General features: G+C 29.6%; 1 protein-coding gene across 1 annotated transcript in view; it reads left to right on the plus strand.

Annotated features, from left to right (window-relative positions):
- onecut (homeobox protein onecut) overlaps positions 1 to 26,234 on the plus strand; it is a 165,802-nt gene that overhangs the window by 76,092 nt on the left and 63,476 nt on the right. The window contains exon 5 of the mRNA XM_075361945.1: positions 18,741 to 18,764. Coding sequence (XP_075218060.1) covers positions 18,741 to 18,764 — 24 coding nt within the window. The remainder of the gene's footprint in view (positions 1 to 18,740; positions 18,765 to 26,234) is intronic.

Below are 26,234 nucleotides of genomic sequence, written 5' to 3' on the forward strand. Positions count from 1 at the left end.
TTGCAAATCAAAATTTATAACCTCTCGTATATAATTTTTTATTAATTATTTAGATAATAATCCGTCAATCGGCGCTACCATTACAGAGTCGACCGAAAGTGCATTATAATTTAATTTTTTTATGTTGTAATTACTAATTTTTATCTATATAAATTTTATTTATATATAACTTTTTAACGGACTATTCCGAAGTCATTTTTCAAGTTTCGTTTTAAAATAAAACTGTTTATAGTTTATTTAACTTTTTAAGTATTGTGTCTTCGTTTGAGGCATATACGCGCGCGACCGGTGCTCGCGCACTAGTTAATCTTATGCGGGTATCTATTCCTGTATTTCAATTTATAAATAATTCATTGAATTTTAATGAACAAAATAAAAATAAACGATGATAATAATAATAATTAAACTTACATTAAAAAAATATATATATAGTATTTCAAATTATCTTTTTTACGTAATTATTATGAATTTATTTTAACCATTAATATTCTACGACGTAGTATTTAAATAAACAAATATAATTGTCAGTCAGTCTTGATAAGCGGTGATTTGATTGGTTTTACTAAGTATGACATTAAGTAGTCTTAAATACCTTACTGTCATAAAATAAAAAAATTCGAACCTTCTATTGTTCCTCAGTTACTTTTTACTACCTGTCCCACAAGCAAAGGATGAAACGTACACACACACACACACACACACACACACACACACACACACACATATATATATATATATACACTCACAATCTATTAAGAAATAAGGTGTAAATAAGTATCTATTTAAACTATTGAGACCTCCTTATACAGTAAGGAGGTTTGTTATATATAATAGGAATAACATTGTTTTACTTTGGTGATAAAAAAACGCATTTAAAACGTGGTAGGATGTGCGGATGTATACATTTATCTTTTCGACTAGCGGGTCAAAAAATAATTCATAAAAATAAAGGAACGTATTTTCTTTTATAATTTTTCTACAAATAATTTTTTTTTACCGATAAATGATAAAATTTCCTTTAAATCTTTAAACGATATTTTATCGGTCCGAATACCTCAAGACAAATCTCCTTCTTACTTATTGCATCTACTTACAAACAAATAAACAAAAATATATTTACAAAAAACTGCAGCTTATCTTTAGTCACTCGAAGTCAGCGGTATAAGAACCGAGCGATGAGCTTGGTAAATGAGAGTCCCATTACCGATACGACTTATGATTAGTATTTATTAAAACGGTAAGCGGATGTAAAAATTATTTACTTCACAGATTAAAATTTTTTTTTTTAATTAAATTTCTGTTAGGATACCTTATCGAGTTTTCCGTAAATAAATAATCGATATAGACTACTATTCGATTACTCATTAATAATATTAATGAGCTTACGAAAGACTTTAGTTTCAATAATACAATCGTTATATTTTATTTACGATTAAAATGATGCTTTAAAAATTTCTTGAATTAAATTTTTCGACAGAGCAAGCTCGTCCTTTCACCTGCGTTCAGCACTTGTAGGGAGCGTAGTAGTTTCATCGTTAGGAATATCTACATCGATTATTAAATATTAAATCGATAGAAAACCGTCTGAAATTAAATAAATAATCGATACTTTTCTCAATTTGTATAATTTATTTATTTTTTCACGTCTATTCCGGTTTATCATCAACGTTGTAAGAAGTATCAATTTACGACTGTATCCCGGCTTCTGTCACTGAGTGCTCAAAATTCCATCGGATAAGTTCAGAGCTATCGTATATATTTCCGATTAAATTTCAGTTATACAGATTAAAGCTAATAATTTATCACCGTCTTACGTCATAGTTAACTGAACTTAAAATATTTTTTTGAATTACCCAGCAGAATATTAAATATGGTATCTTTAGTACAGTGAACAGTTATAGCCGATAAATAAACGAATAGAAATATGCAGTTTTCCCGAGTGAATATTGAAAATAGAGATCACCCCTTTAGTATATCTTGTAATAAATTTTAACTCGTTTCTTAATAACGATAACGAGTCGAGGATGTATTTATTTTATTCTCCGACCACTCTTCTGGTCCTCTACTTATGAATATCCGAGGATACAAACGGTTCGATAAAGTACAACCTGTATTTAATTTTTTTTCACTAGTACAATTTGCAGATAGAAAAGGAAGATGTCTTTGAACTTTTAGAATGCCGTTTGTGATAAATGAAGAACGAAAATCTGATAGAATTAGGCGTGCAAGAAGAGAAAGGTAAGAAATATTACTAAATACAATATATACTGAAGCGGTTTAAGAGTAAAACACCAACAGAAGACATCGCTTACTCGCAGAAAGCGTTAGAATTTTTGACGCGCAAAATCCGATCGACCATCGATTCAAGAAAATATCGGTCAACTACGCTATCGCATGTCGCAAAACTATTTTAGAAGAGAAGAAAATTATGACTTTTATAAACGTCAATTTAACAGTTAATTAAAAAAAAATATCGGATGACATCTCGTCAACATTTACCAAAGTTTATTTTCCATAGTTGTTTAAATATACATTTGCTATTTATAAACTGTTTTTTTAAGACAGTAATGTAAACTAATTATATCGTTTTTATTTTTTTCTAAATTGAACGACCTGCTGGAAAGCATTGTTTTTCCAAGTTACTTATTCAAATTTAACTTCGCTTATTCGAATTACGGAAATAATATTCGTGTCTTGTTAACCGTCTAATAATTAATCATTTTTCATCGTCCACATCTAATGCGGGTGCTTTTCGGACAAACAGTTTTTCCGACTATCGGCCGTTTTTTCTAGTAATAGCTTTTTCGGTCAGGAATGATTGTTTATAAAATGTAAAAGAAACTGTTTCCTTGGTTTTGATGACTTCAATAAGAAATAAGACATTTAAAAAAAAATATCTATCTACTTCGCAGATGAAATTATATTTTATAATAAAAAAATTCATTACGCCATTCCGCATGTAAGTCTTTCAAGGAAACTATTAGCCGGTGCATCGTCATACGAACAGCTATCTACGATGCAGTATACATTATTATGTAATCGTTAGTGTAATTTTTCTTACCCATAGCAATTATTTTAAACGAAATTTCATTTTAATACCGCTTTATCACTCTCGTGATAATAATTCACTTAAATTACTGTACACAACTCGGCTCATCAGAAAATACATACGAGATTATATAATTTTTAAATGATTAAACTATGGATTAAAACTTAATTATTTAAAAAAAGTCCAATTACTGAAAAACCATCGGTTTAAAGACTCTTACACCCGGAAAATATGATAAGAAAAGATTGATTATTAAACAATTAAGAAGGCTTATTATTAAAATTATTTTGCTTGTTTCATACGGGCCTAAAATCGAATGCGGTCGAAAGGTAATTAAAAAGGGTAGTTTTCTCTTTACATTTTTTAAAACCTTTTGAAGACAAATTTAAATAACAAAATCAAATTTTATACGTCGAAAGAAGAGTGATCGAGTTGTAAAATAAGAAGACCGCCCTTAATTTTTTATCGATGTCACGAAACGAGTCATCTAAGATTCAGATTCATCGGCAAATACATAGCGCGACTAGTACATAAGTACTAGTACATAATACATAAGTTCCTAAATCCTAGAGCTTCGTTATCATGACGATGCTCTAAAAATAAAGATAAATATATACAATCCATGGTAATTTATTTATTTAACGCAATATACTCGTAGTAGAAAAAAATACTCCTAACCTTCTTCTTAACGATAAAATTATGAATTTACAAAAATAAAATATAAAAAGATTCGATAAAAAATTATTGACGAGAAAAATAATATAAAAATGAAAAAAATTATATATATATTAAAAAATATATAAGAATAGCTTTGTAAGACTAGAAATATTAGACGACGCTAAAGAAATCTTGCCAAGAATTTTACCGTAAAAAAATTAAATAAATTAATTTCTAACCTTAAAAGATTAATAAAAACGTATCGGTATACATTATTTAGTACAACAAAAAATACGATATCATTCAATAATTAAAATTAAATTATTCGCTTAAAGAATATAATTTAAATAATCTAGATACAAATGTAAATAGAGATTATTAATTAAAAAGTATATACATATCATTTTGTAATTATGATAAATTTATTTAAGTTAGGACAAATAATTTCTCTTAATATAAATTATTTCGGAATAATAAATATAAGTATTATATAAAAATTAATACAAAAAATCTGATAACAAAGTTGTAATACTTTCCTGGCATCGGTTATTAGTTCTCATTTAGCAGAAAAATAATGATACATGAAAAAAGCTACTTAAGATTTTTTGAGGGTAGGGGTAATTTACGATAAAGTTTAAACGTAAAATTATAATTATATGTTTAAATAAACCAAAAACATGTTTCAAAGGTCCAAAAAATCGGTATTTGTTTATTTTTTCTGCTCCCTAACCTTCAAAATCACCGTCCAATAATTTTTTTTCTACGTTCACTATAATAAATGTTAGAAACAAAAAAAAAATTTCCCTGAAAAATCAATAAAACCTTTATTGAATAATCAATAGAAGGTTACCTTTTTTGTGGGAAAGGGGGTGAATTATAATGAAATTGTATTGTAATATTTATTACTAAAAATTTATTATTTAAACTTTTAATAATAATAATAAAAGTTTAAACAAAAAAAGTTTTAAAAAATTACATTTTTAAACCTTTATCAGCTCCCCCCCACCCATAATATTACCCTCAAAATATTCTTTTGGGTTGCTTAGACTATTGCTATTCCTAGGAATACATCAAATCAAATTCGGTTAAAAAATATGCAATAAATAAGAGAGTTTTTTTTTTAATTTTGGGGAAGTGGAAATTTTGGGGCAAATTTTTTATAAAAACGGTAAGATAAGCAAGCATACACGCATGTACTGAGCTTAATACAAAGTTTTTTGAAAAATCTTTAGAAAATTGATCCTCAAAAACTCCCCCACCCCCTAAAGATACTGTCCCTAAAAATTTACTAACAAATTCCCTCATACACACAAGTTTCTGTACAAAGTTTCATCAAAATCGGTTCATTCATTCAAAAGTTATTAAGCTTCAAACACGCCAATACGTACATACGAACATTATTTTGTTTTTTGGGATCCCTGGATCATGAAACATCAAGAAAAGCAAAAAAACCTATATTCCGTTTTTTAACCGATTACCATACTTTTCTTCTAACAGCATAGCTATCTAATGTTATGATGCCAAGAAAGTAAAATATAGATATAAAACTATGTCAGATTAAATGACATAATTCGAACAAGTAACAAACTGTTCGATAAAAATAATTTTTCAAAGTATTAATAAATAGTTCGTGTCAACTAAAACGATGAAATAATAAACAAAAAATTAAAACTATTCGGATCCCAGTGAAAGTTTTGTAAAATAAATTACCTAAATTTTATTTTTAAATCGTTAAAATTTTGATACGATTAACAAACGCACGGTCACTGTAAAAATAAAATGTATCCTTTAATTCGTATAAAAATAATAACGGACGACGAAAAATATGAACGATTAAACGTTTAGATTTTTTAAACATAATTTTTAACAGAAATGATCGCTGAAATAATCGCAGTCGAAACGGTATCGACATATTTATTCTATTCTAACATTCACGTATAATAGGTTTCTACTTTGTTTACCTCTGATAAAAGAAGTATCGTATTAAAAAAAACTATATCAATATTTTTTAATGTTTCATTCAAAATTATTTCTTAAAAATCCATCTTAGGGACTCCTTTAGTCCGAAATAAGGATAAAGTAAGGCCAAAAATAAAAAGGTAAGAGGAAGGAATCGGAATCATTTTCTATATTTTGGGAATTTTTTTTTACCGATCCGCCAATTTTGGTGTACTTAATAAAACGCCATTTAGAAGTAGAAGTTTTCTATGAGTGTACATATATTTGAATAACTTCTTATCATCGACTCTACCGGTTTGAATTTTAATTAATCGGTCTGTAACCGTGAACAAATAAAAAGATGGAAGAAGTAAACTAAAATTACTGCGTCATCCACCGGAGAAGTTTTTATTCGGTCGTGAGAAAATCTTAATAAAGTCTTAATTGTTTCTTCCTGAATGAAATAAACTGTATAGATTACACTCTTCGGTGATCTTATAATTCGGTTTGACTTTCGGTACAGATCGACAGTCGATAGCACAAACGTCGGTGAAACCGAATCGCGCAGCACGACCGTTGGGAGACAATACGATAAAACATCGAGGCGTTTCTTCAACCGGATAATACGCGTAATTTTCAAATCGTTCACAGCGATTTAACTAGGTAATTGCGACTTTTCCCGTTTTCAGTACAATAAAGACGTAGAATAGACGCGCGCGCCACACACACTTATAAGCACGCACACACAAGAGCATGAGAAGATGGTAAAAATAGAATCACCGTATCATAAAGAATGGGTTAACTTAAATTGCTCGCTTAAAACGATGAACGGGGAAGAACGTTCACGTAGTACTTTATTAAACAGATATAATGAAGATCTCGGTATTTAAAATCGTTTTTATTTGGTCGTTAGTGCTCGGTATCTCGATATCCGCTCAACACTTTTGACGATAATATTTTAAACCAGCACTAATACAAAGTAAAATAGCCAAAATAACCAGGGAGTTACTCTGATTAATAAATGTATTTTTACTGATAACGATAGAAATTTTATTGTTTATCGTTTTCTGAACAGTTATTTGTATTACTTTGTGACTTGGAAAACTCACCGATAGCTGAAATTAATTTATTAACACTTGTAAGGTTGTTTGTTTATCTCTACTTTTTTCGTTAGTACTCGGCATTTGAATCTGAATGTATTATTCTATACGTGTAAAAATTTGATATAATAGCGCTACAACACGACACCATTAAGCGACCGGCCTATTATAAATTTATTCAAATTTACCTCGAGAATTAAAACCCTATTCAGTGATATACCATGCAATATTTCTCTTTATACAAATATTTTTTAAGGTTTAATATCAAATGATATGTAACAAATTATATTATATTAACGATATACTAAACAATTATATTCTCTTTCCGCGTACCCATCATAAAACGTTATTAAAAATTCATCCTGCACGACTTCTAACGGCTTCATTAATTGGGATCACCAAATACTTAATTTTTAAAAACATGTTTATGTCAAATTTAATTGCGTACGCGATGCTTTTGTTTTTTTTGCAGTAAATTTGAATTAAGTCTTGCTGTTTTATATTATCGCTGATAACAAAACGATTCGTTGTCATCACTGATTTTTCATGGAAAAGTGTTTCTCCAGTAAAACAAAAGAACCATCCTCTCAAAAACATATATCATTACTTTAAGTCGTTTCCATAAGGACATGTGGAAGTAAGTTGCATTATTATTTCTAAAATTTTATATTTTCGATCATTGCGTTAAATCGACTGATGAATCATTTTCTTTTCAGCGGCCCGCGTCAGAGGTGATTTATTATTCATTATTTGAAGTAGTTGAAAAATACTCGAGTGAATCCACTTTATCCATCTGTTTTAAAGAATTTTGCCCTGACGGTATTTTATATGCTCTTCTTATATAGTTTGTTGATGCACCGACATCCATCTCTCTAACGGTTTCAATGGTGATTTTTTTTTTTAGAAAGAATGGGTTATGTCGTGAAGGAGCTGTTGGCATACGAACTTAGCGATGTAGGTGGAGCCGTGCGGGAGAATCAGAAGAGACTTCAAAGATTCGATGTAATCTGAGATATTTTTTTATTCTTCTCGGATACTCTTTCATAAATAAGTCGAGTTCCACGGCGTTCAAAAAATGATATTAGTTGTGAAACAGGTCAGCGGTCAGCGTTTTTTTTTCGGGTTTTATTCGAGTACTATTCATAAAGATCGTGAAAGTCAGTTTATATTTTACAGTTCCCCGCTGACTAGATCGTCACCGCAACATGTTGCGCGGGTGGTTTAATTTATCTGGTTTATTAAATCGTTTTGCGTTGAAGTTTCGATGATAACAAAAAATTCGAGGTATTATACTACATATACTAAATGCGTAACCGAAAACAAGATCACTTTTTATTACTTAAAAATTTGACACGAACTCCAGAGACGGCTCCGGGAATATAGACCTGTTACAAGAAATTCTGAAGGTAGCTTACACTGCTAGGCAACAACCTATATGTTTCTCTCGGAGTTGTTTGCTAGAACAACTAGATTTTTGCGAATTTTTTTGTAACCGATAGCGTTGAACCGATTGTGAAACGCATTGTTATTGATCCCTTTTTAACCCGAGAGTAGTTTAAATAACATTTGGCAGAAGAACCCTACTTGCCCGACTCGGCATAAGTTGTATGAATATATATGTTTGTATAACTAAAAATTTCAATCTTCTTTTACCGAAGGTAATATTTATTATTTGCAGCGGAAAAATCTCTATACATTTAATTAAAAATGCGGCCCCGGTTCTTTTCTTTGATCCGTGACCCTACGTAAAACTTTCCGAAAAGCATTGTTCTTCAAAACAGTACCTCCGATTATATTTAAGTTTAAAATACTAGGACTCGGTAGTTTAATTAGAGAACAAGGAAGCCGAGTTTGTATAGCGGGTGAAATGCCTGAAACTTTATTCGCAGTTCACATCCGATCTGACGATTATAATATACATATTTTCTATTTGTTTTTCAGGTAAAAAGATAGAGTTTTATGAAAAAATAACCGTAAAAACACGTACCGATTTTTCTTTTGAGTAATTTTTAGAGAAACGAATATTTTTGGGTTGTATAAATGAGAGCTTTTTTTGCAAACTTTTTTTAGTGTTAAATATAAATATTTATATTTTAAAGACTTTATGGTTAAACTCGTAAGAAATTCAGGCTTCCGAATAAAATTAATTTATTCGGCTAATTTATTTGTTTAATTATTGTATTAAAATTTTAATTATTTTGTCTCTCACATCATAATTATGTAATAAAATTTGATTTTTCAATATTTAACAATTAATATTAAATAACGTGATGATGCAAAACGTATCAGGTTATTTTTTAGAGCAACTTCATCATTTTAGTCGGTATAGTTTTCACGTTGAACTCATACATCAAAAATTTTCGAATAGTTTCCACAGTTTATATAATCTTTCAATAAAGCTGTTTGATCTAAACACAAGATCTTTATTGTTGGTAAAAATGTTTTTAACATAGTTCGATATATAAATACAAAAAGCTAAGTTCACTTTGTAAGATCTATCTGTCAATAAACTTGGTAAATTATATGCGTAGGCCTAAAAGTAATATTTCATAAAAATTGTTATCTTCCGTTATTTTAAGTTGGTTATTTCATAATTTATACAAAAACTGCACCGATATAGATGAACAAAGTAAAGATAATTTACCGGTCTAAAAAGTAACAAAAAAGAATAACGAACCAGTTATTACCAACAAATTTACTTATTATTTTAGACTTTATCCATCGAAGGCTCAATTATTTTAAATTGTTATCCTACTACTACAGCCTACTATTTTGTATTTTGTGTAATAAGTAAAATAAAAATAAGATATTTGGATAACGATTTCAATAAATTTTTAATGCGTTCGATTAAGTAAACGATTTCATTCAAACATTTAACTACCAGAAAAACCGTTCGCATAAACTAACGTTGAATCCTAACGTGTTCAAACCCTTCTGTAAATAGGCGTAAGTTATTCATTATAATATATTCGGGGTAAGTAAGCATCGAACCTCGTTAGTAAATAAATAAATAATAATTTTCGATTTCGGTCGATCGCTTTCTTAAAATTGATGTTTCGATATTTTTACAAAAAAAATAAAAATCGAGTACATGGCTATAATTACCACGGTAAGTAACTTCTGTTTTAATTTTACCTGTGACGTTACATATTATCGTGTCTTGTTCGCATTTTACTTCGTTTATTTATTTAAAAATTAATATAAACGATAGCCAGATAATAGATATAACATGTGAAAAATGTACTATTCAATAAAACAGTCGTTTAATCTCAATAATGAGATATTTATCGGTTAATTTTAGTAATTAAAAAGTTATCTATACAAAATTTAACGATTTATAACGTTCTGAAAACGTTTAATATCTAAAATTTGATGTATCTAATGATTTATTTTCGGTAGTGTTTTGTTGTTTTTTAATATCTTTCTAAAAATATAGGGGAATAAAAATTTTAAACAATTTATAAATAACAGTACGATTAAAAACATACGTAATACGTAGGCTAAATTGCTATAGAGTAAAATAATCGCCGTAAAAACTTTCATGTCCACGTACAAATTTAGGCTGTGTAAATGTAATTTCTTTATGTAATTTTATATTTTTGAATCGTAAAAATAAGTTAATAAATGGATTAAAAATTAAAAAAAGGTTTTGCCTTTGATTTTTAAAAGCACATTAGGTAATAAAAAAAATACGTGAAGGAACTGAACGTATTATATTATTCTCTAAAAAAAGCGGAATGAGGCAACCAAAACGCGTCGAGTGTGACTGATTGTAATATATGTATTAACTGGTAATAAATTAACTGAAAGAGGTTTTCGTGGCGATACGAAATTACAAGAATTGCCTTATAGGATTTCAAACGTAACAGAAGTCATTATTGAAAAATGAATACTTATTAATAGATATAAACAATATTACGAATATATAGAGGAGAAAAAGCCATAAAAAAAAGTCTATACTAACGAAAAATGAACATAAATTAAACGATTAATTGAATTCATTAATACTGCAATGATCGTGGAGGCAGAAATTTTTTAAATTATAATTTGAGAAATAGATTATATCATTCATGTAAGATAAAAATAAAAAATTATACAAAATTTATAGCAGTGCTTTTGAAAGTTCTGAAAGGCATTAACAACTTTTGCAAAATCTGTATTTGAAAGTCTGTATTTTGTGGTTTTCATATAAGTAATTTAGTGGTTAAATATATATACATGAAACCGAATACTGAATATGAGAACGAATATAAAAAGATGCAAAAAAGCGATAGAAGAAAATTTAAAAAACACATAAAATTATTTGGAAAATGGACTACTTTAATTTAAAAATAAAACACAGAAGCCCGTGTAAACAAAAATAAAAAAATAAACAACTAACTGGAAATGCGTAAAATCAAAAAATGGATGATTATTTATTTGAGAAACTTATAAACAGATATGTAAAACAGAGAAAATTCTGGTAGAATATCTTTAAATTCAAATAAATAAAAACGAATAACTTGATCAGCGTCAAAAAATTAAAATATAGTAACACATAGTTCAATTCACTCCGTAGATATAGCATTACATTATTACCCGCTGAAACCGGTTTAACAGTAAGTTAATTTTTTTATATGTAAGAAAAGAGTTTAAAGAGAGTGAACATACTTGTATGTACAGTCGTGTATGAATGAGTTTTGCACTCCTCCCACGACTTAAGGAAGAACAGATGAAGCAATGGTGAAGGCGTGGCCGCGGGCAGGCAGGAGGAAGGGAAAGAGGTAAAAAGGCTGTCACAAGTCCAGATTAGCCGCTGAAATTTTTCAGGAGATGTCGAGGGGATAGCTAGAAAGAGTGCTGAAGAAAGAACTATGCGGTCGTTAAAAGCATCGTGGGACCAACACCATCTGTCCTGGTACTTGGTACTTCTCACCCCTCTTTCCATCGTACCGACGTCGCCCTTCATCTCGGTCATCCTGAACGACACACTACAGTCATCATGCTATAGAAATTTCACTCGCGTTCGACGATACAACAAAAATTTTAACCGTAATCGGCATAGATTTGACACATACACGCCCGCTTTATTTCTCAAATACGTAAATAAATCAATAAAACGGTTAAAAGTAAATTCATAACACAATTTAAAAACACAGTTCGTTACGGTCAGGATTTGAGTTCCTCCGATTCTATCCTCAACATTTTAACTGATTTTTCTTAAAATTTATCCCTTTTTCGAAGATAAAATGTAGACTTCACGAAATTTTTAGTTGTAGTGGTCGAAACTCTAATGTTCTATTCACAGCACACGAGTATTTTTTATTTATCACGTATAAATATATTAAAATATAGTTTTTTTATAGAACATCGAATTACAATAACAAGATATTATATAAGGAATTAAAATAATGAGATAAAATATCAAAAATTATTAAACGTTTTAATCTAAATATTATTTAATTCAAACGTCGGCCTTTCCATATAAATTATTATTTTTTAACAGTTCCTTTACTGTTACGATTAAAAAAACTTAAAAAAAAGTGACAAAAATCATAAAAATTGAAAGTAACATTTATAATCCTTTTATTCACTCGTATAATTTTTTTCCATAAATCTGGCCGTAGATGATACGGGCTCTATATCGTTAATCCTTCCTTATATTTTGTAACAAGAAGACGATTATGATATGATTGCATGAATTCGGCTTACAATTCTTACTAAACTCACTAAAATAGTAAAAATATCGGGTTTACGCGTTTCTGAAATTAAATTTGTAAAAAAGATGTTAGTATTAATACTTTAATCCGATCATAATATCGGAACATTGGAAGATTAAATGTATTTTTGATGTGTAAAAAAAAATCCACAGATTTTTTTTAGAATAGTCCGACTTTCTGGTCGGGTAAAAGAATTTGGATATAGTCTGAGTACGCCCGAGAAAATAAAGATGGATTACTTTAAGCTTTACGGCGCTCTTATTTTGAAGTTACACGTTTACGTGTTTGTCGTTTCTATCAGAGATCAAATATAAATTTGATGTCCGAGTTGCTAGTCTGGAACAAAAGAAAGTGTCAGAGAGACTGTAACTTTAACTGCTTAACGCAAAAAGTTAACATAAATTGTTCTACAAAATGATGAAAGAAGTGTATACAAATAAAAATAATTACTACTCTATTTTCGAATCGGCAATTATAATTTAAATTTTTACCGACACTAAGACTATTTTTCCAAAGCACGAGTCGCATTAGTTTATAGAGCTCGAACCGACCGGTGAATAATAATTTTCATATTTCAATATGGTAATATAAAATTTATAGATCAGATTTCTTTAATTTAAGGCAAGCCAGATATACACCTTAACTTCACCGTTTTCTATGTATTTGCTGGGCTTTCGACCGTAAATATTTACGTGTGAACATTTCCAGCGGTAGTGTAAGATCTGCAGTGTCGATTAAGTACAAGGAATGAATTCATAAATAACTCTCCAAGATTAATCCTTATCTTAATCGGTATATAATTAGTATATGATTATTATAAATTGTGTGATATAGTAATCTATCGGAGTAAAGATTTTAATTTAACTGAAAAATTATTCGTATTCGTTAATTTCATTTTTATTATTTATTCTTATTTTGTAATTTAATTGCAAATTATTTGTAGACAATAAGTTTATCGCTTTATTGTATATACTTTTATTCTTTCGATAAAAAAAACGATGTTTAACGTCATGCAACAATATTTTCAGTTGTACGAAGGATTACACGTGTTAGAAAAGCTATAAGCTTATTTTGACCGCTGTAAAATTTCTGGTTGCGTTTAAACTAACTAGCAGGAGAATCGAGCTAAAGGCAGAATCTTGCTTCGAGTATATGTGCAACGGTTAGCAAACGCTCGGTAACGTATTTGCTTTTTACAAATATTAACGTAATAATATGCTGCTATATGTTTACATTTATACCATATACAGTAATTATATCTATATAAAATATTTTATGAAGCTGTACTAATTAAAGTTAAAAAGTTTTACGTAATTAACTTAATCTTAAGTTCCTTCGGCGCGAAATATTTAATGGGGCGTGAAAAACTTTCTTCTTAAGAGTTAAATAACAATAAAAACAATTCCACCGACTTCAAGTAACTTACAGATTCATTGTACTTTAATGCGTGACATTGCCGTACAAAACCTTTTCTCATTCAGTGAAAATAAATTTATCAGTTACCCCCATTAGAAACAAAGAATATCGTAAAGTATACAAAATTCGATCGAAAACTATGAGGTAAATATTCTGTAGCAGTTTTTGTATTTCGTATGCCAACGTTAGGCCATTAGTGAGGGGGGAATTAGTTTAATGCTCTTTTTATTTATTGAAAATGTTATCTACCGTATTTATAACCTATTAACTCCTTTTTTTTTTATATGCAAAAATAAGATCACGACAAAATAATATTTTTTTCAAATAAAACGTGAAGGATAGATTTACATAGAGTTACGGATATGACTACACAGATCTTAGCGTGTAGTTTAATTTTTTATTTTTCATTTGGTTATTTAACGTACGGATTCGAAGTATTTAATTTATAAATTTATTTTTTATCTACGATATAGCCGATAAACTGTTATGAAAACGGTTTATTATCGGAAGAAACAGGCGAACTGTAAGGACTTTTTATTTACGAAAAGTTTTTTCTAAATTGTAGAAATCAGCAGATATTTTTCAGAACGATCCACACTCTTTTTTTATCAACTCCTGAAAAGGTTCTCTTCAAAGCGTACGAGATTTTGGATGTACCGTGTTTTAAATAACTAAAATTTTCATGTTAGTCCGGGTAGCGAACTTAATCTTTTAATAGCGGTCAGAAAGAAATTTCGTACTCCATATAAATGATGCTCAAGGCATCAATTTTTAAATCAATTTAAAAATTTCTTTGTTTCAAATTGATTTTTTTATTATTTATGCCGGATTTTTACGTTTAAATCTTGAGTTTGACATAAACTTTAACCGAATCACACGACCTAGATATTCAGAGTTTGGCAGGCAGGTCCTACCGTATTACCGAAATACAAACAATTACCGCGATTTAAGAACATAATGATTTTCGATATTTTTTTCCAAAAAGTGTTGCTCGAAATGTTCTATCTTGGATCAGCATGACAAAATGTAGTTTAAAATTAAAAAAATTAAGAGGAATTATTTATTTTCTAAATACAAGAAAATTTGTTTCTAGAACATCTTTTTTGAAATATTTTCCTATTCCTTTTTGATAATGGTGCTGTACGTGGCCTGATACCGGTTAGACTCGTCTTGATGAGGTTAGGAAATCTATTTGCAGTACCGTTAAATAATATATTTAATCTTATGTGTTGCAATTGCTCTTTAAATACACTTTTTTTTTTGTCAAATATTACTACAAGTAATAATAATCAATAACTTATTGTTCAGGTGTGTTGATTTCATGGCACTCGATTAAAAATAAACAAAATAAATAGAAAAACCACCGTAAATAACATTAATTTACATTAAATCTGATCACGATTTAGAACAAGCACGCAACATTTTAACAAATGTTGCATAATCTAAAACACTCATTCACGTCAAATAACGTACGATTATAATGAACCACTTATCACCATAATGACCAATAAAATATCTAGAAAGTTTTAACGGCTCTATACCCACACTTTTAGACAATATTTTAGGTAAAAACATATTCATCGAAAGAAAATACATAATGCTAATTTAGTCGACTGAAATTTATACAAAGTTTCTCAAAATTTTACAAGAGAAAGTTACACCGTAGCTTTCGAAAAAAACATATATAAATTTTTTATTATCGGTTATATAAAATTTTATATATGACGTAGATATTACGTCATATAGATCAAGAATGTGTAGATATGCAGCTCCAAGAATAAAGAATGAACTGCTCCGGCATTTTTCTGTATGAATCGAAGGAAACTGTGATAAATTCTCGGTCCGAGCAGTATCACAAAATTAGTGTAATTTTGTATCACAAAAGTTAAGTGTAAGATAAAAAATAAATGCAATTAAAGTCGATGATCATTATTTAAAATAATAAGCACGTGAAATAATATTAACGTGAATATTTAAATGTATTTAATATATAAAATAAATCATAATTCAAAAGGCGTTATTGAAAATTATTTGATCACATATTTATGTTCCCGTTGAAATTTGGACGCAGAAAATTTCAGGTTTTATTAAATTTTTTAATTTGATATATAAAAATTCATCGACAGAGTAATGCTGTTTCGGTAATTTGAAATAAATTAGTGGAAACATATTTTAAACGGTTCTGTAATTTAATATAATGGGAACGGAAGCGTAGCGAGGCCCTTCTCGTGAGCCGAAGTATTGTGTTGAGTTATATGCAAACAAAACAGTTTTACGGTCTGGTTCGGTAGAGGTAAATCGCAGCTATTACTTGAGAATAAGTGACCATTCATGTTAACAAAGATTATCTATTCATAAATATAAACACAAGATGAAGATATCAGCTACCGATTCATACTTTTGGGCGTCAAACGTTGATCTGACATACACTTGATTATATATCAATGGATATTATACAAAAATGATTCAGGAGGAAGGGGAAATAAATTTGGAACGGATTTTAGAGTTTAAAATAAGGAAAAAAGTTCATTTAAACATAATATGTCAAAAGGCTTTGTTATCGAGTTACGGCTAGCGAAACATTTCGCCCGGATTTCAGTTCCTCCGGTTTCATACTGAAATTTTTAAAGCGTTATACGTCTAAAGAGTAAACATGGTGGTTTCTTATACTTTTTGACCTAATAAATCGAATAAAACAGGTCTCAGAACTGTATCTCCCTTAGTTTTTATGATATCCAACGTAAAACAAAAACATTCGGTGACGAAAAACACGTTTTTTTAAGGTTTGAAGTACAATAATTTTGTTAAATGACTGATAAGTGGGTAAATTATATTATCCAAACTTGTAGAGAATATAATTCTGAACAAAAAAGATCAATTTTTATCATTAAAAACAAAATGAAACAGAAAAATGTTATGAATTTTATACAAATTCATAACGTTTATTAAGTGAATCAAATATACTGTTAGGTTCTAAGTATTAAATGGGTTTTCTAACCCCTTCAAGATAAGTGCCATTAATCATACGCCATCTGCCGAAGTAATTCCACAGTAGTTCCGAAAAGATCTGGAAGAATACTTTCATATACATAGAAATCATTTTTTTTTTGTTTTTAATTTCTTTTCGAAAATTCTTTAATTTTTTGAAATGTTGACCGTAATATCAAACAAACAATGTCATAAATACGTTCGAATATAATTATTTTACATATTAATTCGCTTTTTCAAGGTTTCCAGAGGCAAAAATACGTGTAAAAACTTTCCTCTCCATTTTTTGATCCCTGTTACACTGTGTCCGTGCGTTCGCACAGCGTTCGTTATTAGTTATAAGAGAAAACCTACATTTCGTTTGCTGCGGGTAGATTTAATTTAACCATTATGTTAGGTTAAGTTATCATAAATACTAAGATAAGTTAGTTTATTTTATTTTTATAATGATTACTGTATATCGTAGGATACATTATAAATACACTAGTTGTGCCTCGCCTCAGTGTATATAGTATGTGTGTATCTATGTATGTATGGGTGTATGTGTGTGTGTGTATGAAAAATGTATAGCCGATGAGCGATTGTGTTTTAAGGGGAATGAATCACTTCTCTTTCTTTTGTCTCTGACTCCTCTCTTGTTTGCATTGCAGACTGCCAGATGCGCAATGTTAACGTGAGAGCAGTCAACGCTAAACGAAGGAAAACACCCTCCTCTTCATGCTTGTGAGTCAAGTGTACCACTCTCTCTCTCTACCACTGTCTCGTATTACTCTCTCTCTAGTCAGTCTGATTGCGCTTAGACCACCTGCCCCGAGCCCGGCCGCCCCGCCCGCTTTCCCCCACCCATATACCCAATGCTTCTTCAATGCATGTAAAAATCCATTGTGTACTCCAGTGTTGCATTGCATCTTGCTAGTTGGTTAGATCTTTTATTAGTTCAGACAGGTATTATACGATAAATTATTAAAACCTTATTTGTGTATATAAATATATATATAATAATATATATATTTTTATATGACAAATATTTTCCGATGTATTATGTGTGAATATATAGGCCGTGTATATATATATATATGTATAAATATATATATATAAATCCTATATATACACAGACGTTGATCTTCCTTATATTAGAACGTTCGTAAAATAAAGTAAATATTGTATATAGTAATACCGCAAAAATTATAGTTACCGCTAGATTTTTGCCGTATTGAAAAATGTTTTATTATTAGTGGTTCGCCCACGTTTCGTCTTAATATTGTTCTAATCTTGCCAAATTACGGTCAGCATCCGTCTAAAATAAAACGGTAAATAGTAAATGGCAAAATTATAAGAAAAAAATGAATACAGATATAAACCAATGACGTTAAGAGATTATATTTTTAACGACCGAAAATTTATACGGTTAAAAAAGTTACGGTACGTATCTTATGTAATTTTACGCGTTTAAAAATTTGGAACTTTAATTTTTTAGAATGAAATATATACGTTCGAATAAACGCGAATAAATTATTTTCAGTAGCTTTGTAAAGATTTAAAATTAAAACGTCTGTCACTGAAAATAATTATGAAATTTTTTTAATAGTTTATTTCATTTTTTAATTTATATAACTCCATAAGATTAGGTTATACTGTACTTATTAAATATTTTCTATATGCATATATTCTCATTAGTTGTTACATGTTAATAAGTGTTTGATTGATTGTTTTAGTTTAATCGTCTTATGTATATGTTATTTGTCATTTGTTTGTTATTTTATTTAATAAATCCAATTAGCTTTTATATTTATAAGAGTATATTTAGGCTTACACGTTTACTTACTTATTAAATGTAGCCTACGTTAAATTTTGTTGGATAGAAATTGTAATATGTGTTTTCTTTATTTTCAGCTGCTCAGATCCCACAGCGAGGCAGTAAGTACTCTAGAGGGTCTAATCTTCATAATTGTGAGTAAGATATTAAATAAATTAGGATAAATTTGCACGACTCATTAATCGACTGCAACTACCTTAATTTTTCGGCTGTCGAGTAAAAAAAAAAAAAAAATCCGCGTAAAATAAAACAAACGTGGTAGACAACTTTAATCGGCATATCCTTTACTATGTAGCACAGAATCGTAAAATCTTAAACTATCTGCGCTAACCTGTACGGTTTCACCGCCTGAAGAAGGGAGAAGGTTGAAAAATAGCAGTGACTCGTACACGATATAAGCACGTTTACTTCAATCGCTGATCTTATGAAAGACAAAACGCACGCATTATTCATTCGGCTACAGAATGATGCTGTTATTATAATGTAAACGTCGAATTGTTCTGAACAATATTTACAACTATTTCAAGGTTCGTATTTATTTATCCCTGTTCTGTTCCTTAAGATGACTACCTGATGAAAACGATAAAGCTTTTTTTTGATATCTAATCCGTTTTCTTGAAATTTTCAAGTTTGTATTTCTAGACATAAATAGGCCACTTCTTTAAAGTTTAAGCGTTATTTATAAGAACTATGTTACGTGTGGTACCTATAAAGTCACACATCGCTCAAGACCGTACGTACAAATCTAAATGTATTAAAGGTGTGAATAAAAATAACTGAAAAGTAGCTTATCGTTTGATATTAACAGTAAAGAAAAACAGGAAACCAAGTACTTTGCATAGTAGACGATCGTACTTCCCACTGTCAACATGGATACCGATACTAAACAAATATTTTAAAAAGTTTGAGAAAAAAATCACAAATCAATGGAAACAATCTCATATCGTTTGCACGGTACGAATACCGGTAAATATATCAGGACGGTTAACGCTTTCTAAGTTTTAACCCGATAGCTCGCTTACGGATTTGAGAATGACGGTAAAGAAGCAATGAAATATATTTCAGTCAAAAAATTAATTCTTTCATAGTTGTATCCGTATTATTTAATAACAAAGGCGTGTTAAGCGAGTAGAATTTGTTTTCGTCGCTTTTAGACATTATGACGTATCGGTTGGGATTTTTTTTAAAGAAAAGATTGTGTTTTTTATTGATAACTAATACAGATATATTGGGAAAATTTTTCATTAAAACTCCATAAATAGACAAATCGTAAAAACGTTTGACGGACAATAAAACGGTTTTAAATTTTGCGGTTATTGACTTCAATACTATATCGAGAAACATTATAAGGAGATATACTATTCTACGGATTTAATAGATAAAATGTCCTTTTCGTTCATTATTTTCTGAGTGCTTAATTATATCACTTTTTACCGGTAATCTAATGCGATATATTTCGTTAAATCGTCTATGTAATTTAGATTTTTCAAAAAGAAATTGTAAATTGATTTATTATTTATTTAAATGGTTTTTTATTATTTGTCTTTAATTATATGTTTCAACACAAACCACGGGTGAGATACACCAGTCGATCTGCGCTCAAGCTTTTTTCTACTATTATTTTATCGAGGTATATACATATAATTTAAAGGTAACGTCTGTTTAGGATGGATTTTTTTCTGTTGCCAGATATGTTAAAAGTATCTTCCACTCTTCCGTAACAAATATCGTTACGGCCACTTATCTACGATTAATCAATTTTAAACGCACATAATTTATCTCTTTAGAGTATAGGAATTTATTCGTAGTACTTAAAATTTGTTTACTACAATGAAGTCCTCACGATAAAGATGGTTTAAAATCATATTTATATGTGTAAGTAATATAAACAAAAAATACATAAAAAGAATTTGTCACCCCTATTTGCAGTAAAAGTTATAGTCGAAGGAAAATGCACTGTATAAAGTCTGCATTCGCCCAGAAGTTTTGGAACTTAAAATTATATCAGTCATTTAATTATATAATTAAAATTATACAGCGGAATTTTTTAATTTTCCCTAGTTTTTCCGATTCCTTTTCATTATATGAAAAAAAAATATATATATAACAGGAAAAAGAAACATCTGGGCAAACGTTTTCAGAAGTTTGCGCGTTTGAAACATCATAAAAAGTTTAGTTTTGTGGCAATTATTATCATTATGATTTTTAAAAATAGGTTTATTACAGTAAAAATGATAATATTTTTTATCCGATGAAAACTTTTTATGCAACCACAAAAAAAGTAACTTTAAGAAGTTTTTAAATTACTCTACGACGGAAAATGATTTCTGTACATTATTCACAAGATGGCTGCGAGTAATACATTTTAACTTTAGTTCAACCGGTCTCGGGGTTGATTCCGGTCAAAAGTCAGGATCATTTCACCGTCTTATTTTTCTCGTTAAAATATATGTGAAAAAATCATATCCAATGTCATTGTAATAAAAATATTATGTAAAATAGTATTTTTGTTATCTTCATTACACCCAGACAAAAAATATCGATACGTAGTAATGTATCCTATCTGGTATGAAGATCTGTTGCCAGTATACGTATAACCCTTTATTCGTCTTAATTTACAGTAAATGAATTAAAGGTACCCGACGATTCTTCTAAATAATGAAACAACAGTAAACAAAGAAGTACAGATACACAAAACAAAAATTTCTTCTTTATAGCATAGATAACATTTAACAAATATTGGAACTTAAACGATGCTATATATAAAAAACCTATATACTAAATCCCAATTTGAATTTCAAATAATCGAATTCCATTGTATTATCTTTAATTATTGCTCGTATGTAACTTTTAATATCTGGCGAGCGCTACAAGAGCGCGAAACGTACACGGTTTATACGGATTTGATAAATACTCGATCCATTTAGTGAGCTCAGAACAGTTTTAATAATAAAGAAAACAAAAAAAAAACTATATACTCAGACAACCGCTACGATTTAATGGCTAAATTTAAATTTATAACTGTTTTGAGTGAATTGCAGTTTTCGAGAAAAGCTCAAACACTGGATTTTCTACAGTAACGACTCGAGCACAACTATAATTTTATTAAAATAATTATAGTTTCAATCAGGAGAGGGAGAGTCAAAGTTTTTGAAATGAGGAATATTAAGGAGTAATTGGAAAAACCGGTTGAGATGGTAAAGCCATGCAGGGATGATAACGAGTAATGTCGGGAAAGTAAAAGGTTTATCGACGATAAGACGATACGCATTAATGTCGAAGGAACCCGGATATTGTTATGAGGCACATATAATGTTGTCGGGATGAAAGAGAATTGAAATAGGATGGGATCAGTTGACAGGCTTAGGGAAAGGATGAACGAAAGAGATAATCGCAGGTATCTCAACAACAACGGGTAGAATAGAAATAAATAAATAAAAAGATGAAAATCATTTTGGAGGCCGCGGAAGTTTTACCGGCATAGTCTGTCGCTTGAACGAAATGTTTTTTCAAAATTTTGATTTTTTGACCTAGAAGAATAGAAAGAATAAGAATCTATCGACTTCATACGAAGCCGATTGATATATAATTGTAGTCGCGATACCCATTTAATTTGTCATTTATATTTCTACTTTCCTGGTATCGTAGTTCTAGAGCTATGCTGCAAAAAGGAAAGTATGATATCAGTAAAAATATAGGGTATTGTTTTTCTTTTGCATATCTGACGTTTCATGACCCAGGAATTCCAAAACAAGGGGTTAATGTTAATAAGTACTGTACCTACGTACATACGTGCGTTGGCGTGTTTGAAGCTTAATAACCTTTGACTGATTATCCGATTTTTATGAAATTTTGTGTAGAAACTCGTGAATGTGTATGAGGAAATTTACTCGTGTATGAGGAAATTAGTTGGTAAAATGTTGGGATCAATGTCTCCAGAAAGTAAGAGGATTTTGAGGGTCAATTTTCTCAAAATTTTGAAAACATAATCACACTTTATACTAAGCTCAGTACTTTCGTACATGCTTATGTTATATTTTTTTAAAGAATTTTCCCCAAAATTTCCCTTTCTCCAAAAATCGAAAAAAGCTATTTTTTTATTTATTGCACATTCTTTAACATATTTATTTTAATGTCTTCCTAGGCTTAGTAATAGTGGAAGCGACCGATCAAAAAATTCTTTGGGGGCAATATTGGTGGTGGGGAATCAGAGGCTTAAAAACATCGATTTTTTAACTTTAAAAAAGTTTTTTGGGTTTATTTATAATTTAATATTATTACTACACAATTTCATCACAATTCATCCCGAAAAGAGAAATCTTAGGTAAGGTATTATTAGTGGTACATTTCTTAGTGAACGTTTTTTAATTTTTTCTATTTAACAAAGCAAACGTAGAAAAATCAAAAGAATTTCTTGGAGGATGATTTTGAAGAAGATGGAGGAGCAGAAAAAATACAGATTTTTAAATTTAAAAAAAATTTTTTGGTTTATTTAAACATATAATGACAATCCTACAATAAAACATCATAAATTATCCCCCTCCAAAAAATAAATCTTAGGTAACTTTTTCATGTATAATTATTATTTCACTATGTAAAAATAAATAACTTATGCCAGGAAAATATTACATCTTTGTTGTCAGATTTGTTTTTAAATGCAGAGAAACATCATTTTCATTACCTTTATTTTGGTATAGACTTATACTATTTGTAAGGTCTAAAAACTTGGTGATCTACAGAATTTTTAATTATTAAAACACTTACTGTTGTAGAACTTACTATTCTTCTCAATGAACAAGCTTTTTCGTTCTTGTGTCGGGCGATTTCAATGTTCTACAGCTTTAACAGATTTTAATTTAAAAATAACAATAATAGGATAAAAACAGAGTAAAGTGGAGTGAATTCGATATAGTGGAAAAGTTCTCGAATTCTGTGATTTTTTCTATACTGACATCAAAGAAACTGTGATTTGAACTATAACCGAACGTCGTGTATAATTAGGTTGGGGGGGGGGGGGATGTCTCGTAAATATTTTGAATTCTTTCAGTGTACCAAGTTTGGAACATTTATATTAGCTCTTTAAAGGACCAAAATTTCAGCGCTTATGAGTACGAGTTCTGAGGGTCGACCCGTGAGAAACTCTTGCAGCGGAGATTTAAATGCACCCGATACATAAAGCGATGTTGTTATGCTACGCTTGTAGTTCAATTCGGCCCTTTTATGACCTCTTAAGCATTCTCACTTATTCGTTATTCTACAGGTACACCTATTAGCATATAATAAATAGATTTAATCGTTATTTAAAAATATTACAAATCTATCAAATTGAAAAATGTTTTAAATCTCCCAGCATACTGTAATTAAAATATTAACATAGCGCAGTAAATTCTTTTTTCATAAGTAGTGATATTTAGTTCAAAGTATTTCCATTAATGTATTATTTATATATGTATTGTTTGTATCGTTGCTGATTTCTGCATGTTATTTCATTTTACTACACTACTGCAATAATACAATAAACTTTATTGACTTATTTTTTAAAACCTCAGTATCTTTAAAAAATAAAAAAAATAAAAAATAATTTAAACCAATATTTCTTTTAAACAAATAGAAAAATAACAATCGATAAACTCCACCGCACCCGAAAATCGACAAAAAACACACTCGTGTGACATAAACACTCATATATTTAACGATGTATGAATATGTTGATCTTATTTAGCTTGTTTTTGTTCTACAAGACAATATAAAACAATGATTGTTTTTATTTGAAAAATATAAGACACATTATCGCAGTATATTTATCTCATCATTAATATTATTAAAAGTTTAAATATTAAACTTTTAAATATTAAACTTTATTTAAAAGTTTAAATATTAAACTTTTAAACTTTATTTAAAAGTTTAAATATTAAACTTTTAATAATAATATTACTACACAATTTCATCACAATTCATCCTCTATCCCGAAAGAAGAAATCTTACGTAAGGTTTTATTGCTGGTACATATTTTAATGGAACGTTTTTTTAATTTCTTCTACTTAACATAGTACAGATATATTGTATTAAATCCCAAACTTGTGTTTTAATGTTTCACTTTATTATGACTGTTCTACATTATTTAATAAAAGAAAAACCCTTGAAATTTGTATGTAATACTAATATCTATTTCATATATTACGTTATATGATCGTTGGAAAAAATAAATGAAGTCAACAGTTTTTATTCACGGGCAGTCTTTCTTAATATTTAGCTAGTAAATGAAGCGGTGATTACACGATCGTAAAAGTAGGATTTTTCGTTATCGTACGTTAATAAAATTTATTCACGATGGAAATTACGTAAATGAAGGTTGACCGGATAATTCAATGAGATACAAGAAAATAACCACGACTAGACTTAGAGCCGCTGAACAAAACGGAAATAAATGTTATACTCGATTCGCTTAAAGAGCTATCCTGTTGTAAACAAACCGCGTGGCGCTGTAATAGTCTGACTCGAAAGTTATGCGTACCAATAAGCAAATAATGTAAGAAAGAATCATTTATTGTTTTATGTTTTCATTTGGGCCGACTAAATCGAGTTATTTACTAATTAATTACATGGCACCTATGTTTATAAAATTGTATCACTGTTGAAAAAAAAATAATATTACTGGTGAGGACTAACAAAATCGTGCCACCCGGTACATAACTGCAGTAACACATCACACATGCTGTAGTAAAATTTCACTACTTTAAACAACCAGCTCTTATGCAGAACACAGTATAATATTGCATCGCTTAATTTGGTAGTTGAAACCCGGGACGGGCAGTAAGTCTCGCTTCCAGAGCTCATAAGCCCCGAATCATATAATAGTGTATATGTCCGGATGTATGTCATTAGATGCTTTGCGAAGTTCGATAGCGTGTTCTCCGATCGGACCACATACTGGTTTTGCTATATAGTCTTCATAAAAGAACGATGGGGTTTTGAGGATGGATTAAATGAAAACAAAAATAGTTAAAGTTGACGTTGTTTATTTATCGAATTCGACATCTCAGTTTTTTTTACATAACTAATAAATTTCAATAAGTGGACCATTAGTCGTTCGGCAAATGTCCAATCGATACTCAGTTTCTGCCCATGCCCGAATTAACATATCTTCTGTTATGGTTACAATCGCTTCATTAATCCTTTCCTTTAACCGACATAGGTCGCGTGTTTTTTGCGACTAAACAATGTTTTTTATATATCTCCACAAGAAAATATCGCAAAGTGTCAGGTCTGGACTCCTTGGAGGCCAAGGTAAAGGTCCTTGCCGGCCTATCCATCGATTTCCAAATTTTACGTTCAAAGCCTGGTTGACGAATGCATTAAAGTTCGGGGTTCGCCAACTTGTTGGAAATTAATTCGTTGCATGTTTTCTAGTACATCCAGTTGAGGAAAGCAGTTTTTGTTTAACATATCGAAATAAACATTTCCATTTCAGTGAAGAAAAAAAGCCCGATTACACGATTTTCATCACGTCACACCAAACATTAACTTTAGGCGTGTCGCCTCGTTTCTAAAAAATTACAGTGGGTTTTCAG

This window comes from Lycorma delicatula, chromosome 4, assembly GCF_047948215.1.
Source record: "Lycorma delicatula isolate Av1 chromosome 4, ASM4794821v1, whole genome shotgun sequence".
Classification (NCBI taxonomy): domain Eukaryota; kingdom Metazoa; phylum Arthropoda; class Insecta; order Hemiptera; family Fulgoridae; genus Lycorma; species Lycorma delicatula.